Here is a 15,695-nt window from a genome sequence, read left to right as displayed (position 1 = left end):
TTTAAGATCAGAATTCCCAGGAGGGCTTGTTAAAACACATTCTCCTGGGCCACACCCCTGGAGTCCCGGATTCCGTAGATCTGGGATAGGTACCGCGTGGGAATTTACATTCCCAACCAGCCCCCGCCCCGCCCCCACAAAGCCGCCTGCTCCTGTGCGCGTGCGCAGTCTGCTCCTTCTCGCACTTGCCCTGCGCTCTGTGGGCTGCCCCAAAGCTGAGACCCTGACCTCCTTTTTCTGCACTCCCTCTCTCCCTCCAAGATTCCATGCATTTTCAGGGCCAATGACCACCCCAAGCGTATCCAGCCAGGCATTTTCCTTGAACTCTAACCCCCATCTCCAGCTGCACCCAACCACTTGTGTGGGCTCTTGCCCAGACTCGCTCTTGCTTTCCCCAGCAAAACCAGGTTTCCTCTCTGATAACTGAAGTTATCAAACACCCCTCACCCACCATTCCCCATCTTAGGTCATAAACTCTTCCCCTGGGTGGGGGTTATTGCTATGATCTAATTAATTCCACGGGCATAAAAAACATAAGCGCTGAATTGATTGAACTGACTTGAATTGTAAACTGATTGCATCCTCCACCTTCTGCTCCGCACGTGCAGGGCACCAGGGAAGCCAAGATCTGAGTGTTCCTTGGATCTCCAACATATGAGAGACACACTTATTTCTCTCCCACACCCCACCAGAGTGTCTGGCCCCTAGAGGGGAATGAATAAGTACTGAATGAATAAATGAATGAGTGAGGGGATAGGTAGATGGTATTTCTACACCCATTTTCTACCTAAATCTAATACTATATTATGTATTACTGCCAGGGTCAATGTACTAAAACGTGGTCTTCCCTCTGACACCCTGTGTTCAGCCCCTCTATCCACCAAAGACCGCAGCTGGAAGTCAGCTTGAGAAATCAAATCACCCCATAATTTGTTCCAGCTTAAATTCCTTTTCTCATCCCCCACTAATGCCCCAAACATGCTCTTCCAAACAAGCAGTCTGTTCTAGTTAGCATCCTCCAAAGACCACAAGCCCTGCAGTTCTCTCCTCTTCCTTGACTTGCTAAAAGAAAACCCTTTCTCCCCAACCCCTGATTGTTCCATGACTCTCTGATCTCTTCTCTTGCAGTCTTCCGTCTCAGTACCACTTACCTTCCAAAACCACATTGCTCTGTGTGCATGTGTGTGTATATATAAACTATACCATAAACTACACATATTTAATGTATACAATCTAATAAATTTGACATAGCAACATATCATCACCATAATCAAGATAACATACCCATCACCTCCAGATGCCCAGTTTCCTAGTTGCCGTGGATAACCCCTCCACCTGCCCCATCCCTCCCCCTGGCCCCAGGCAGCCACTCATCTGCTGATTTCTATCACACAGACTAGTTACCATTTTCTAAAATTTCATATAAATGGAATTCTTTAATATGTACTGGTTTTCTGCTCTTGTTTCTTTCATTCAACAGGGCTATTTTGACATTCATCCAGCCTGCTGCATGTGTCAGTGGGCTGTGCTCATTCGCTCAGTTGTGTCTGACTCTTTGTGGCGACCCCATGGACTGTAGCCTGCCAAGCTCCTCTGTCCATGGAATTTTCCAGGCAAGAATACTGGAGTGGGTTGCCATTTCCTTCTCCAACATGTGTCAGTAGTTCATTCTTTTCATTTCCCAGTAGTATTACATTGTATGCATATCTCACAATTTGTTATCAGTTCACCTGTTGATGATTTGAGTTGTTTTGATTTGATTTGAGTTGTTTCCAGTTTTAGCTTATTACAAGTAAATATTTGTGCTCAAACCTTGGTTTGAATATAAACTTTAATTTCTTTTGAGTAAATACGTAAAAGTGGAATGGTTCGATATCATGGTTAAGTACATATTTAATTTTGTAAGAAACTTCTAATCTGTCTTCCCAAAGTGGTTGAACCATTTTATCTTCCTACCAGGAAAAAATGATAATTCTGTTCCCAACTCTGCCATTACTTGACATGGTCAGTATTTTAAAATGTATTCAATCTAGTGAAAGTAGAGTGGAGGTATCTTGTTATAGCTTTAATTTGTATTTTCTTAGTGACTAATAAGGTTGAACATCTCTTCTTTATAAATCTTCTTTGGTTTAGTGTCTGTTCAAATCTTTTGCCCATTTTGACTGGGCTGTTTATTTTCTTATTATAGAGTTATAAGAATTCTTTATAAATTCTAAGGTCCTTTGTTGGATATATTTAATTTCAGTCTGTGATTTGCCTTTTCAGTTTAGTAGCACTGTATTTTGCAGAGCAAATATTTTAATTTTGATAATGTTCAATTTATTGAGTTTCTCTTTTGTGTTCTGTGCCCTATTTAAAAAATCCTTGCCAAACCCAGGGCCATCAATTTTTTCCCTACATTTTAATCTAGACATTTATATGTTTATCCTTTATATTAACATTTGAAATCAGTTTTAAATAAATTTTTGTAAATGGTATGAGGTCCATTTTTTTACCCATGGCAATCTAATTGTTGTAACACTATTAGTTGATGACATTATTCTTTTCCTGTGAATTGCCTTGGTACGTTTGCCAAAAATTATTTCACCATAAATGTGTGGGTCTATTTCTGGACTATATTCTGTGCCAGTGATGTCCACTGTTACATGACTACCACACTGCTTTGATTACAATCACTTTATAGTCAGCCTTAAGATAATTTGACCCCTCCAACTTTATTTTTCTCAAAGTTTTACTTGATTCTCATTACTTGCAGATTCCATACTTGCCAATTTGCCTACTTTATAAAATGTACTTGGAACCTAGAATCAATACTTGAGCATTTTCATGGCCACTCATGGATCTGTGCAGAGCGGTGAGACTACTGAGCCACTGCACTTTCCTAGTGAGAGTCAAACAAGCAGTGCTCTGCCTTCTTGTTTTGGCACTCATACTATAGACAAATATCTTTTTGGTGTTCTATTTAAAGCCATAATTTTAGTATTTTTGTGCTATTGGTGACTTCAATGTTTAAAATGGCCCCTACGAGTAGTGTTGAAGTGCTATCTGGTGTGCCTAAGGCAAGAAGGCCATGATATGCCCTAGGGAGGAAAGATGTTAGATGAGCTTCATTCAGGCGTGAGTGATTGTGCTGTTGACTGTAAGTTCAATATTAATAAATCAACAATATATACTCGATAAGGTGTCTTTAAACAGAAACACCCATAAAATAAGGTTCTGTATTGATTTGTGAAATATTGTGGCCAGAGGCTTGCAGGAAACTAACCCTATATTTCCTCTAGGAACCACAATCCAGTAATCACTAGTTCAGTGTTATTGTGAGTAATAAGAATTTATTGTATTTGACTATTCAATTGGTTTTTTTAAATTTTCATCTATATTTTAGAATCAGGTCATCAGTTTCTACTCAAAAATATCTGCTAGGATTTTGATAGGGATTGCTTTGAATCTATAGATCATTTTAGAAAGGATTGACATCTAAGCAATAGTAAGTCTTCTATTTGATGATTTGCTGATCTTTCCATTTCTTTAGGTCTTCTTTAATTACTGCAGACATCATTTGTATTTGTCAATGTATAGATCATGTCATGTTTTGCTAATTTATCTCTAATTTCTATATTTCTTATACTAGTGTAAAATGTTTTAAATGTCTATTTCAGATTTTTGTTGCAGTATATAATAATGAAAGAATAGCATTGAAACATGTATGTTATCATATGTTAAACAGATCGCCAGTCCAGGTTCAATGCATGAGACAGGGGGCTCAGGGCTGGTGCACTGGGATGATCCTCAGGGATGGGATGGGGAGGGAGGTGGGAAGGGGGGTTCAGGATGGGGAACACATGTACACCCATGGCGGATTCATGTCAATGTATGGCAAAACCCACTACAATATTGTAAAGTAATTAACCTCCAATTAAAGTAAATAAATTTTAAAAATACAATCAAATAATTTTTTATATTGACTTTTTATCTTGCAACCTTGCTGAATTCATTAATTAATTTTAGAGCTTTTTTGAAGATTCTATCAGCTTTTCTACATATGCAGTCACCTAGTCTGTAAAAACAGTTTTACTTTTTCCTTACCAATCTGTATTAATTTCTAATTTCTTTTTATTTCATTATTAGTTAAAACATCCAGTCCAACATTGAATGGAAGAATGGCAATGGACATACTTTTTTGTCCCTTATCTTAAAAGGAAAGCACTTAGTCTTTTACTCTTGGGTATGACGTTAACTCTTGTTGTTGTTCAGTCCCTCAGTCATGTCTGACTCTTTGTGACCTCACGGATTGCAGCATGCCAGGCTTCCCTGTCCTTCACTATCTCCTGGAGTTTGCTCAAACTCATGTCCATTGAGTCGACGATGCCATCCAACCATCTCATCCTCTGTTGCCCCCTTCTCCTCCTGCCCTCAATCTTTTCCAACATTATCATATTTTCCAAGATGTTAACTCTAGGTCTTTTCATATATGCTCTTTATCAGATTGAGGAATTTCCCTTTTATTTCTAGTTTACTGAGAGTTTTTTATCATGAATGAACATTGGGTATTGTTCAGTACTTTTTGGACATCTATTGAAATGATCTTATGATTTTACAATTTTTTAGGCTATTAATATGGTAAATTAAATTATATTAATTTTTATTGAAGTATAGTCAATATTGTGTAAGTATAGTCAATATGTACAAGTATACAATACAGTGATTCACAATTTTTAAAGTTATAAAATATTGGTTATATTCCCTGTGTTGTGCAATATATCCTTGCAGTTTATTTTATACACGATAGTTTGTATCCCTTAATCTCCTATCCCCATTTACCCCTCCCCTTTCCCTCACCCTATGGGTAACCACTAATGTGTTCCTTATACCTGTGAGTCTGTTCCTTTTCTTATTATATTCACTAGTTTGTTGTATATTTTTAGATTACACATATCAGTGATATCATCCAGTATTTATCTTTCTCTGTCTGGCTTATTTCACTTAGCATAAAAGCCTCCAGGTCCATTCATGTTGTGGCAAATGGTAAGATTTAATCCTTTTTATGGCTGAGTAGTATTCCATTGTATATGTATACCACATTTTCTTTATTCATTCATCTGCTAATGGACATTTAGGTTTCTTCCATATCTTGGCAACTGTAAATAATGCTGCTATGAAAAACAGAATGCATATGTCTTTTTGAATTAGAATTTTTGTTTCTTTCAAATATATACCCAGGAGTGGAATTGCTGGATCATATATAGTTCTGCTTTTAGTTTTTTGAGAACCCTCTATACCATTTTCCACAGTGGCTACACTAACAGTGTATGAGGATTCCTTTTCCCCCACATCCTCGCCAATGTTTGTTATTTGTGGGGGTTTTTTCTTTTTCTTTTTTGATGATAGACCTTCTGACAGATATGAGATGATATCTCAATGTGAATTTGACTTACATTTCCCTGATGATTAGCAATGCTAGGCATCTTTTCATCTGCCTGTTTGTCATTTGGGTGTCCTTTCTGGAAAAATAGCTATTCAGGTCTTCTGCCCATTTTTTTTTTTTTTCAATTGGGTTGTTTCTTTGTTTTGATGTTGAGTTGCATGAGCTGTTTATATATTTTAGATAGTAACCCCTTATCAGTCATATCATTTGCAAATATTTACTCCCATTCTGAAGGTTGTCTTTTTGTTTTGTCTTTTCTTTAACTGTACAAAACTTTTAAGTTTAATTAGATCCCATTTGTTTATTTTTGCTTTTATTTTCTTTACTTTAGGAGACAGATAAAAAAAAAATTGCTATGCTTTATGTTCTGCCTATGTTTTCCTCTAGGAGTTTTGTGGTTCTGATCTAACATTTAGGTCTTTAATCCATCTTGCATTTATTTTTGTATGCTGTGTTAGAGAATGTTTTAATTTCATTCTTTTACATGTAGATATCCAGTTTTCCCAGCACCACTTAGAAGAGACTCTTTTTCTCCACTGTATATTCTCATCTCCTCTGTCATAGATTAATTGACCATAAGTACATGGGTTTATTTCTGGGCTATCTATTCTGTTCCATCAGTCTGTGTGGTGTATCTGTGTGTGTGTGTGTGTATGAGAGAGAGAGAGAGACATTACTGTTCTAATTACTATAGCTTTGTAACATAGTCTTAAACCAGGGAATATAATTCCTCTAGTTCTTTTCTTCTTTTTCAAGATTGTTTGACTGTTGATGGTCTTTTGTGTTTCTATACGAATTTTAAAATTATTTGTTTTAGTTTTATTTTAAAAATGCCATTGGTATTTTAATAGGAATTGCATTGAATCTGTAGATTGCCTTGAATAGTATGGTTATTTAACATTGATTCTTCCAATCCAAGAACATAGTATATTTTTCCATCTACGTGTGTCATCGTCAACTTTATTTTTTTGGCTGTGCCACATGCACATGGGATCCCACTTCCCTAACAAGAGTCTGAACCTGCACCCTCTGCAGTGAGGTGCAAAGTCTTAACCACTAGACTGCTAAGGAACTTCCTACCTTCAATTTCTTTAATCAGTGTCTTATAGTTTCCAAGTACAGGTCTTTTACCTCCTTAACTAGGTTTATTCCTAGGTATTTTATTCTTTTTGATGCAATGGTAAATGGGTTTTTTCCTTAATTTCTCTTTCTTATATTTTGTTGTTAGTGTATAGAAATGCAACAGATTTCTGTATATTGATTTTGTATCCTGAAACTTTACCAAATTTGTTAATGAGTTCTAGCAGTTTTCTGGTGGCATGCTTACAAATGTTTATGTATAGGATCAGTCATATATTAATTATTTTTTTAAAAACTTTGTTTTTGGCTATGCTGGGTCTTTGTTGCTGCACAGGCTTTTCTCTAATTGTGGTGAGCGGGACTACTCTCTAGTTGCAATGCTTGTGCTTCTCATTGCGGTGGCTTCTCTTGTCGCAGAACACGGGCGCTAGGGCACGCGGGCTTCAGTAGTTTCAGTATGTGGGCTCCACAGTTGCACCTCTTGGGCTCTAGGGCTCAGGATCAATAGTTGTGGCGCACAGGCTTAGTTGCTCTGTGGCACAGATCAGGGATGGAACCCATGTCTCCTGCACCGACAGGCAGATTCTTTACCACTTAGCAACCAGGGAAGCCTTATTTATTGATTTTTGAATGGTAACCTTGAATGTTAACCAATGTTTGTGATAAATCCTGCTTGGTCTTGATTATATTATATATACAGATTCTATTTGAGAAGTTTTTAAGAATTTTTGCATTCACATTCATGAGGAATGTTGGTTATTGCTTTATTTTCCCTTTTTAATAATGTGGCTGTTTCTCTGTCACATCAAAGGGATCATGTCCTTTGATTAAACTGTAATATAAAAGCTATTAAATTGCTTATATAACTTGGGAAAATAATCTCAGGAACATATCTGAACAATAAAACTGTAAAATGCATTTGATATGTTTCTTGAGAAAAGATGAGAAAGCTGGACAAGAAAGTTTACATTTTCTTGCCAAGTGAAATTTTCTAAGTGTTGCATTTTCATTATTCTTCCAGGCAGATTAAATATTCCAGAAGGGAGACAAAAAAAGGAAAATTCCTTATTTTTTAAAACTAAACAAGATAAAGTTTTTTCTTGTTAGTGGGAAAAGAATTCAAGGGTAGGGGAATGGTGGAGGAAAAGAGATATATGAAGACTGGCACACTTCATGAGGATTCCAACTCCCCCTCACATTTTTAAATGGGGAAAGAGAAGAACACAAACTTCTATTGAGCCCATATGGGCTATGCACTTGGTAATGCTTTTATGTATATCTTATGGTTTTGGATGGGAAAAACTTTTTGGAGGACTGAAGAATCTTACAGTGTTGCCTCCAGTACATTCCAAACAGCTCATATGGTATGGGCAAAATGTTAAAGGTAAAATTATTTAATGTACTTGATCTGGTCTTTAAATAAAGGGGCACATTTTGAGACACTGACTAACTGGTGTCCAAAAGAGGGTTGTTTGGACAATGAAGAGACTGAAATCCAGGTCATCTAAAGATGTGTCCATGCCTCCCCTGAAAAAGAGAAAATTAAATGAGGGGGAGGTGGATTACACCCTTCAATAATCAAAGGGCTTCTCTTTTTAGCTGGAAAAGGAAATAAATTTTTTAGTATATGGCTTCAGTTGGCCATGTACTTCAGCATATGATCCTTCAGAAATAGGATTAAAGGTGGGAATTATAAAGAGTAGGATTTCAGCTCAACCACTGACCCAAGCTACCTTGGAGGCGGCATATGGGTGCTTTGTAATGATCTGTGTTCCAGATGGGTGATGATGGATGGATATGCACCATCACTCTGGGACGCCAGGGAGAAACAGAATTCCTGGGCTAAGGGGGAAAGGACACTAATAGTCTGATAGACAAGGTCTGTTTCCACTTGAAGAACCTATGACTCAGCAATGTCCACCTCCTCTCTCCACACAGGCAGGGTATGACTAGAAAATGGCAGCTATAGCGTGTGTGTATGTGCGTGTTTGAAGGCCATCGCCTCTCACAAGCATCCTGTACATGATGGAATCACAGGAGTTAGCAGTGAACTTGGGGGAATGACAATCCTTTGAATGTCAGACCTGGTGAACTGGTTCTGAGTCTCCTCTGAGATCAGTGAGCGCTTTGAACCTGCCTGTCCTCTTGGGCTTGGAGGAGTGTTTCTGGCTGCAGGACGGCCTGCCACCTCAAGGATCATGGGACAAGTGACGCTGGCAAGCATCAAATGGTGGGTAAAAGCCAGGACCATGCAGTCACACGTAACGGGATTTGGGTTCTGGCTTGGTCTCATTACTGGCCCTATGACCTCGAGTAAATTGTCTAACCTTTCTGGCACCTTAATTTTCCTTATCTGTAAAATGAAATGCTAAACCTACTTTAAGAGCTTGATGTCAGAATTAAAGAGATAACAAATATAAAACACTCAGGAGAGCTCCTGGCACACGGTATAAACACTTAGTAAGTGATTATAGTCAGTCCTGACCTTGTGTGGAGCATACTAAGCTAAGCAGGGGATGCAATCACTTTGGGCTGCAGTTATCTTGGTCATTTACTTGACTGCTATGCAAGAACATAACTTCAGGAGAGCAGGAATATTGATGTTTTAGGCATTATTTCATTTCTAGAAGGTTTTTGTTTGTTTGTTTGTTTTTTCTGGCTTTTTTCATGCTGCATAGCTTGCAGGATCTTAGTTCCCTGACCAGGGATCGAACCCATGCCCACTGAAGTGGAAGTGCAGAGTCTTAACCACTGGACTGCCAGGACCTCCCAAGGCCTGGCACATCTTAAAGGCTCAAGGGCTGTGTCTTATTCCTCTCCAGGTCTGGAGAGTTCCTCTCCATGACAGCAGAGAGCAGCCCAGAAACAGGTCACGGTCTGGCCCAGACTTCCCTCAGTACAACTTTGAACTGTCTACCAGACCAAAGTCAGGGGCTGACAATGATCCACTGATGGTTTGTCACCACCTTTCCCATCTTATGGGTGAGGAAGCTGAGTCAAGGAGTTTAAATCACCAGCTCGGGGTGACATACAGCTAGAATGTCAGGGTTGAAACTCTGGTCCGCAGACTCTGAAGGCCTTGATCTTTCCACAAGGCCCCTGGTGTACAATTTCAGGTGTGCAAACAAGAGTCGTTATTATGATCTTTTTCTGGGAGAGAGAGAAATGCTCTTTTTGACTGGACGTATTAAAGTTAAGTCTGGCGCTGACAATAAAGGTAGTTCCTCTGCTTCCAGGTCACCGGAGGGCGGGGTCAGCTGGGACGAGGGGCAGGGTCAGCTGGGACAGGAGGGCGGAGTCAGTTGGGACGGGGGGCGGAGTCAGTTGGGACAGCTGAGCCCTGCTCCCCTCCTACCCAGCTCCCTTCCCTCCCTACCGCCTTGGCTGGCTGAAGCCAGGGAATCTCAAACCGTGGCAGCAGCAACCTAGATAAGAAGTTCACAACAGTCTACGGCCACACCACCCTGAACGCGCCCGATCTCGTCTGATCTCGGAAGCTAAGCAGGGTCAGGCCTGGTTAGTACTTGGATGGGAGAAGTTCATAGCAAATGCAGATGCCAAGGTCTCACCCAGACCTGCTGACTGTCAATCTCGGGGGGCGGGAGGTGGGCGGGGGCAGGGGTCAGCTTCCTGGGTGTCTCTTCCCCCGTTACTGAAGCTTGAGAAACACCGCCTGGGCTCAGGCCCCTCCGAGATGGGCCTCCCTGCCCTTCCACCCGAACAGCCTGTCAGAAGCCCAGACAGTTTCTGCATCATGCCGTGTGAGGCACCCGCAGCCCCAGAACCGGAGAGAACCCAGGCCCTAGACCCGGGACAGCTTGGGGCCTCAGAACTTGAGGTGGGACCAGGCAGGGGGGCTGGCAAACCTGGTGTGTGTGGAAGGGCTGCTCATGACATCAGGGGGAGAACTTTTTATGTTTCACTTGCTGATCTCAAGATTCCTCTGGATTGACTAAGCCAGAGCAGGGAAAACAGACACTGGCAGATGCCAGCATCCCAGTGGATCACGGGAGCAGAAGACAAAGAGAAGAATTTCTTGAGAATCCCTTGGACTGCAAGGAGATCCAACCAGTCCATCCTAAAGGAAATCAGTTCTGAATATTCATTGGAAGGACTGATGCTGAACCTGAACCTCCAATACTTTGGCCACCTGATGCCAAGAACCGACTCACTGAAAAAGACCCTGATGCTGGGAAAGATTGAAGGCAGGCGGAGACGGGGGACGACAGAGGATGAGGTGGTTGGATGGCATCACCGACTCAATGGACATGAGTTTGATTAACTCCAGGAGTTAGTGACGGACAGGGAGGCCTGGCGTGCTGCAGTCCATGGGGTCGCAAAGAGTCGGACACGACTGAGTGACTGAACTGAACTGAAAGAAAGGAAGCGCAGGACTGGAGTCATCGAGGTGGAGGGAGGCTGAGTGCTCTGCAGAGAAACCCTGCCGGGGTGGGGGAAGCTCCCAAAGAAGATGGGGCATGTCTGGGATGTTTAGCTTGTTTGCTGAGCAGTGTGTGATGTCCCTGCCTAAGCTGCCCCAGTCCTCCAGTAAATTCTATTAAACCCATGAGCATATAGTACGAGTGATTTTCATTGTGGAAACCAAAGAACGGTCAGGGGTTCAAGTGGAAGACCAGGATGATTCAGGCTCCACTCAGCAAACAACCTGGGATCCTGGGTTCTGGGAGGGGCTGAAGAACACAGGGACCCCTCCCACAGGGGGGGCTCACAGAGTCTGGGGGCTTCGAGCTTCTACAGACCACCAACCAGAGGAGTCCAGCAGATGTTCCCTAATCCTGGGGGGCAGGGAGGCCCTGAGCCAACCACTCTCAACCCACTGAAAAGTGAAAAGACAAAAGGAAAATGTGGTTTGGCTCCATAAACGCGATACTAATTACAGCCATTTGTGCAAACTGCTTTCCATTAGGGCTTAATTACTTGCCATGCAGTATAATCACAATTACGCATTACATGACCTACATGTCAGATTTGCTGAGTTTTATTTGCCTCCACGTGGGCTGGTCTTCCTCATGTCCTAAGGAAGTCTGGTTGTTTTCTAGGCTATTAGTGTCTTTATTTATAACTTGAAAAAAAAAAGTATAGGCACAACACTCAACGTATGCGTAATTCTCTCCTCTAAGGGGTGGATTACCTCATGCGGCTCTAATGTCAGTATATTGTCCAGTACGGGGGCTTGGCCAAAAAAAGAGAATGTGAATTCTATTAACACTTTATATCTGTTTGCCCTTTTTTATTTAGGAGACCTATAAAGCGTCCCTCACCAGACCAATTAGATTCTTGCACTCTTCTAAAACAGAACTTAAATAATCATTCCTAGCCAACATTAATAGCTCAATCTAAATCCATGCTTCAAGGAAGATAAAAAAAATACAGAAACAACTCCTCAGGGCGAAACAGAGCAGGACCCTATGGTCTTTCAGGAGGTCTTTCAGGGGGTCTTCAGGACCCCCTCCCTCCACTGCCCCATGTCCTCTGCCTGCCTTTTATCTGTAGAAAACTTTGGTCAATGAATAAGTTTAATCAGAGAAATGAGAAATACAGAAACAAAGGAAAACAGTCAAAGGAGACCAAATAATAATAATATAGTCATTAAGTATAGTCAAGGACCTTTAGTTCCTTCTCAAGGACTACAGATAATATTCTGAGCCATGTCCTGTGAGCTGTTTTATAAATATTAACACACCAGGGTGAAGAAGTTAACTGAATGATGATCAGACTGTACCCATGACATAAGCTGCCACAATTCCAAGAACTGGCCTCAAAGAAATGGGGACAAATGGACCCTGGAACTGAAGATTACCTGTACGTAAAATGACCAATTTGAAGATGACTGTCAGAGCCGACTGTGCTGTTTCTGCATGTAGCGCCCTCCTTCTATCTATAAAAGCTCTTGCCCCACTGGTTGCCCCTGGTGGGGCTGGCCTTTGGACAGATGTTGCCAGCATTCCCCCCACCCCCAGTTGCCAGCATTTGAAATAAAGCAAACTTCCCTTTTCCACCAACCTGGCCTGTTTATTGGCTTTCTGGGTGGTGAGCAGCCAGACCCCATACACCTTTAGGAAACAAGGGCACAGTTCATAACAACCGTGGATGAAAAAATTCTTCAGCTAAAGAACAGCTTAGAAGTCAAGGACAGCAGTTCAAGAATCCAAGGAAGCTATTTCTGAGAAGGAGGGATCTTCCAAACTTCCTGATGACCTACTGTGTGCCCAGCTCTGGCCTTAGTGCTGTGAAGGCAGAGTGGGGGGGCAGGGCAACACAAAATATGTGGCTTAGACAAGCTTGTTTCTGTTCTTTAGGGAAATGATGACTTGGTTGAGTGGGGGTCACAGGTGAATTAAACGGGCCCAGATAAAAGAAGAGAGAGTGAGAAAGCTGAGGAGGACAGAACAGACACATCGGCAAAGCAAACTTACTTCTGCAGGTCTTCTCATCCGAGTTGAGGGTGTAGCCTTGCTTGCACCTGCAGACGTACGAGCCCGGAGTGTTGATGCAGAAGTGGGCGCAGTTATGTTCCAGGATGCTGCACATGTGGACCGCTGAAAGGTAAGACGTGGGACGTTAGAGCAACAATGATGCCTTCTCTAACTTCATCCTCTGGCAAACAGTCATCCAGAAGCCACACCATGAAGAGGCAAGCACGACCCAAAGAGATACAAGCTGCAGGCCCTACCCTCAAGGCGGGGTTACAGCCTTTGGTTGGACAAGACAGTTCTACATAAATGCCATTGCCAATAAATTAAGAGATTGGGATTGCATATATACACTACCATGTGTAAAACAGATAGCTAGTGGGAACCTGCTATAAAGCACAGGAAGCTCAGCTCTGTGCTCTGTGATGACCTTGATGGGTGGGTTGGGAGCAGGGTTCAGAGAGAGGGCCAAAAGGGAGGGGATATATGTATACATATGGGGCTTCCCAGGCAGTACTAATGGAAAAGCACCTGCCTGCCAATGCAGGAGAGGTAAGAGATGCATGTTCGACCCCTGGGTTGGGAAAATCCCCTGACGGCATGGCAACCCACTCAGTATTCTTTCCTGGAGAATCCCATGGGCAGAGGAGCCTGGCAGCCTGCAGTCTATAGGGTTGCAAAGAGTTGGACATGACTGAAGCGACTTAGCACTTAGCATGTGGCTGATTCACTTCTTTGTACAGCAGAAACTAGCAAAACACTGTATAGCAATTATGCTCCAATAAAAAAAAATATGCACAGACAGAGGGCCATGGAGGGTCAAAGGAAAATGAAGTTAGGCTGAGTCATAGGAAATTGTTGATCTCCAACTAAAAATAGGGACTTCCCAACTGGCTCAGGGGTAGAGAATCCGCCTGCCAATGCAGGAGACCCAGGTTTGATTCCTGGGTCGGGAAGACCCCCTAAAGAAGGAAATGGCAACCCACTCCAGTATTCTTGCCTGGGAAATCCCATGGACAGAGAAGCCTAGCAGGCTACAGTCTATGGAGTTGCAAAAGAGTTGGATACAACTTAGCAACTAAAGAATACAACAACAACTAAAAATAGGTCAAAAGTGACCTATAAAAACAGAAATTTCACAGTTCAATTAATAATATCCAATTGGTGAGCAGAGGGTTTACTGATCCCAGAAGGGGCTTTGGTTAGTGTGTGGATTTTTCATAGGCAGAAATGGGCTTGGAGGAAAAGTTATTAAATAAGGATGTAATAAAGATTACCAGAGTCTCAGGCTCATCAATTCCAAGAATAATGTAATTTTTTAACAGGCAAAAGTGTTATAAAAATTTTGGAGTAAAAAAATGCATTCATATGTTTCCATAATCTTTATGTCTCAATTTAAAAATATTTCCACATTTAGTTTCTGAAGTACCTCAGCTTTCAGATTCATCAATTCTTGCATAAGTCTGTCCAGAGCTCACAAAAATTCTTATTGTTTTTTACATCTTAAATTTATTACTTGGCTTCATATAATTCAACCTGAACATATTTAAAATTACAAGCATCAGTATAAACAGAGTACAAGCTATGCAAATGTTCTCATAAACAAAAAGGATGTCCATGTGTAGAAATTTATTTTTATAAAGCTAAAACAGAAGAGGCTTTCAATAGCTAAGAACAGTCTCCTTAACACTGTGTTGGAAAACTCAGCTTCTGATGAAATCGATGGCATATCCTAAGTATATGTCCCTTTACTCAAAGTAAGAAACACGGTGGGTAGTAAATGAAGGTAAAACTTTTTTATTTCATAACAATACAATTTAGAATGATTGTGATTGTTCTGAGTTTACAATTGTCTGTGTTTTAATTCCTAAGATATAAATAACACTGTGAGTGCATGCTAGTCACTTTAGTCATGTCTGACTCTTTGTGACCCTACAGACCATAGCCCGCCAGGCTCCTCTGTCCATGGGATTCTTTAGGCAAGAATACTGGAGTGGGGAGCCATGCCCTCCTCCAGGGGACCCAGAGACTGAACCAGTGTCTCTTATGTCTCCTGCATTGGCAGGTGGGTTCTTTACCACCAGTACCACCTGGGAAGCCCATAAATAACGTTAGGAAAGCTTCTAGACTAAAATCAGTCATTTTTACTTCAGTGTGAAAGAAATACCTGGGGATTTTTTTTGTTTATTTTTTAATTTATTTTGGCTGTGCTGGGTCTTAGTTGTGGCACATGGGATCTCGCATGGCATGTGAACTCTTAGCTGTGCCTGTGGGATCTGGTGTCCTGACCAGAATGGAACCCAGGCCCCCTGCATTGGGAGCGCGAAGTCTTAACCACTGGACCACTACAGAAGTCCTGAAATATCTGTTTTTGTGACCATGAGCAATTTTCTTAACTTTTTAAATATTATATGGGAGTAAAAATAGTATTAACTTCATAAGGGCCTTGATGGTGTGATCACTCACTTAGAGCCAGACATCCTGGAATGTGAAGTCAAGTGGGCCTTAGAAAGTATTGCTACGAACAAAGCTAGTGGAGGTGATGGAATTCCAGTTGAGCTATTTCAAATCCTGAAAGATTATGCTGTGAAAGTGCTGCATTCAATATGCCAGCGAATTTGGAAAACTCAGCACTGGCCACAGGACTGGAAAAGGTAAGTTTTCATTCCGATCCCTAAGAAAGGCAATGCCAAAGAATGCTCAAACTACCGCACAATTGCACTCATCTCACACGCTAGTAAAGTAATGCTCAAAAT

General features: G+C 41.4%; 1 protein-coding gene across 2 annotated transcripts in view; it reads right to left on the bottom strand.

Annotated features, from left to right (window-relative positions):
* Nucleotides 1–15,695, bottom strand: part of MATN2 (matrilin 2) — a 166,958-nt gene that overhangs the window by 88,801 nt on the left and 62,462 nt on the right. For both annotated transcript variants that reach the window (XM_065902517.1, XM_065902518.1), the window contains exon 4: nucleotides 12,943–13,065. In XM_065902517.1, the coding sequence (XP_065758589.1) occupies nucleotides 12,943–13,065 (123 nt within the window). The remainder of the gene's footprint in view (nucleotides 1–12,942; nucleotides 13,066–15,695) is intronic.

The sequence above is a fragment of the Muntiacus reevesi genome, chromosome 12 (genome assembly GCF_963930625.1).
Source record: "Muntiacus reevesi chromosome 12, mMunRee1.1, whole genome shotgun sequence".
NCBI lineage: Eukaryota > Metazoa > Chordata > Mammalia > Artiodactyla > Cervidae > Muntiacus > Muntiacus reevesi.
Note: the sequence above shows the minus strand (reverse complement) of the source record. Positions and strands in the feature narration are given on the sequence as shown.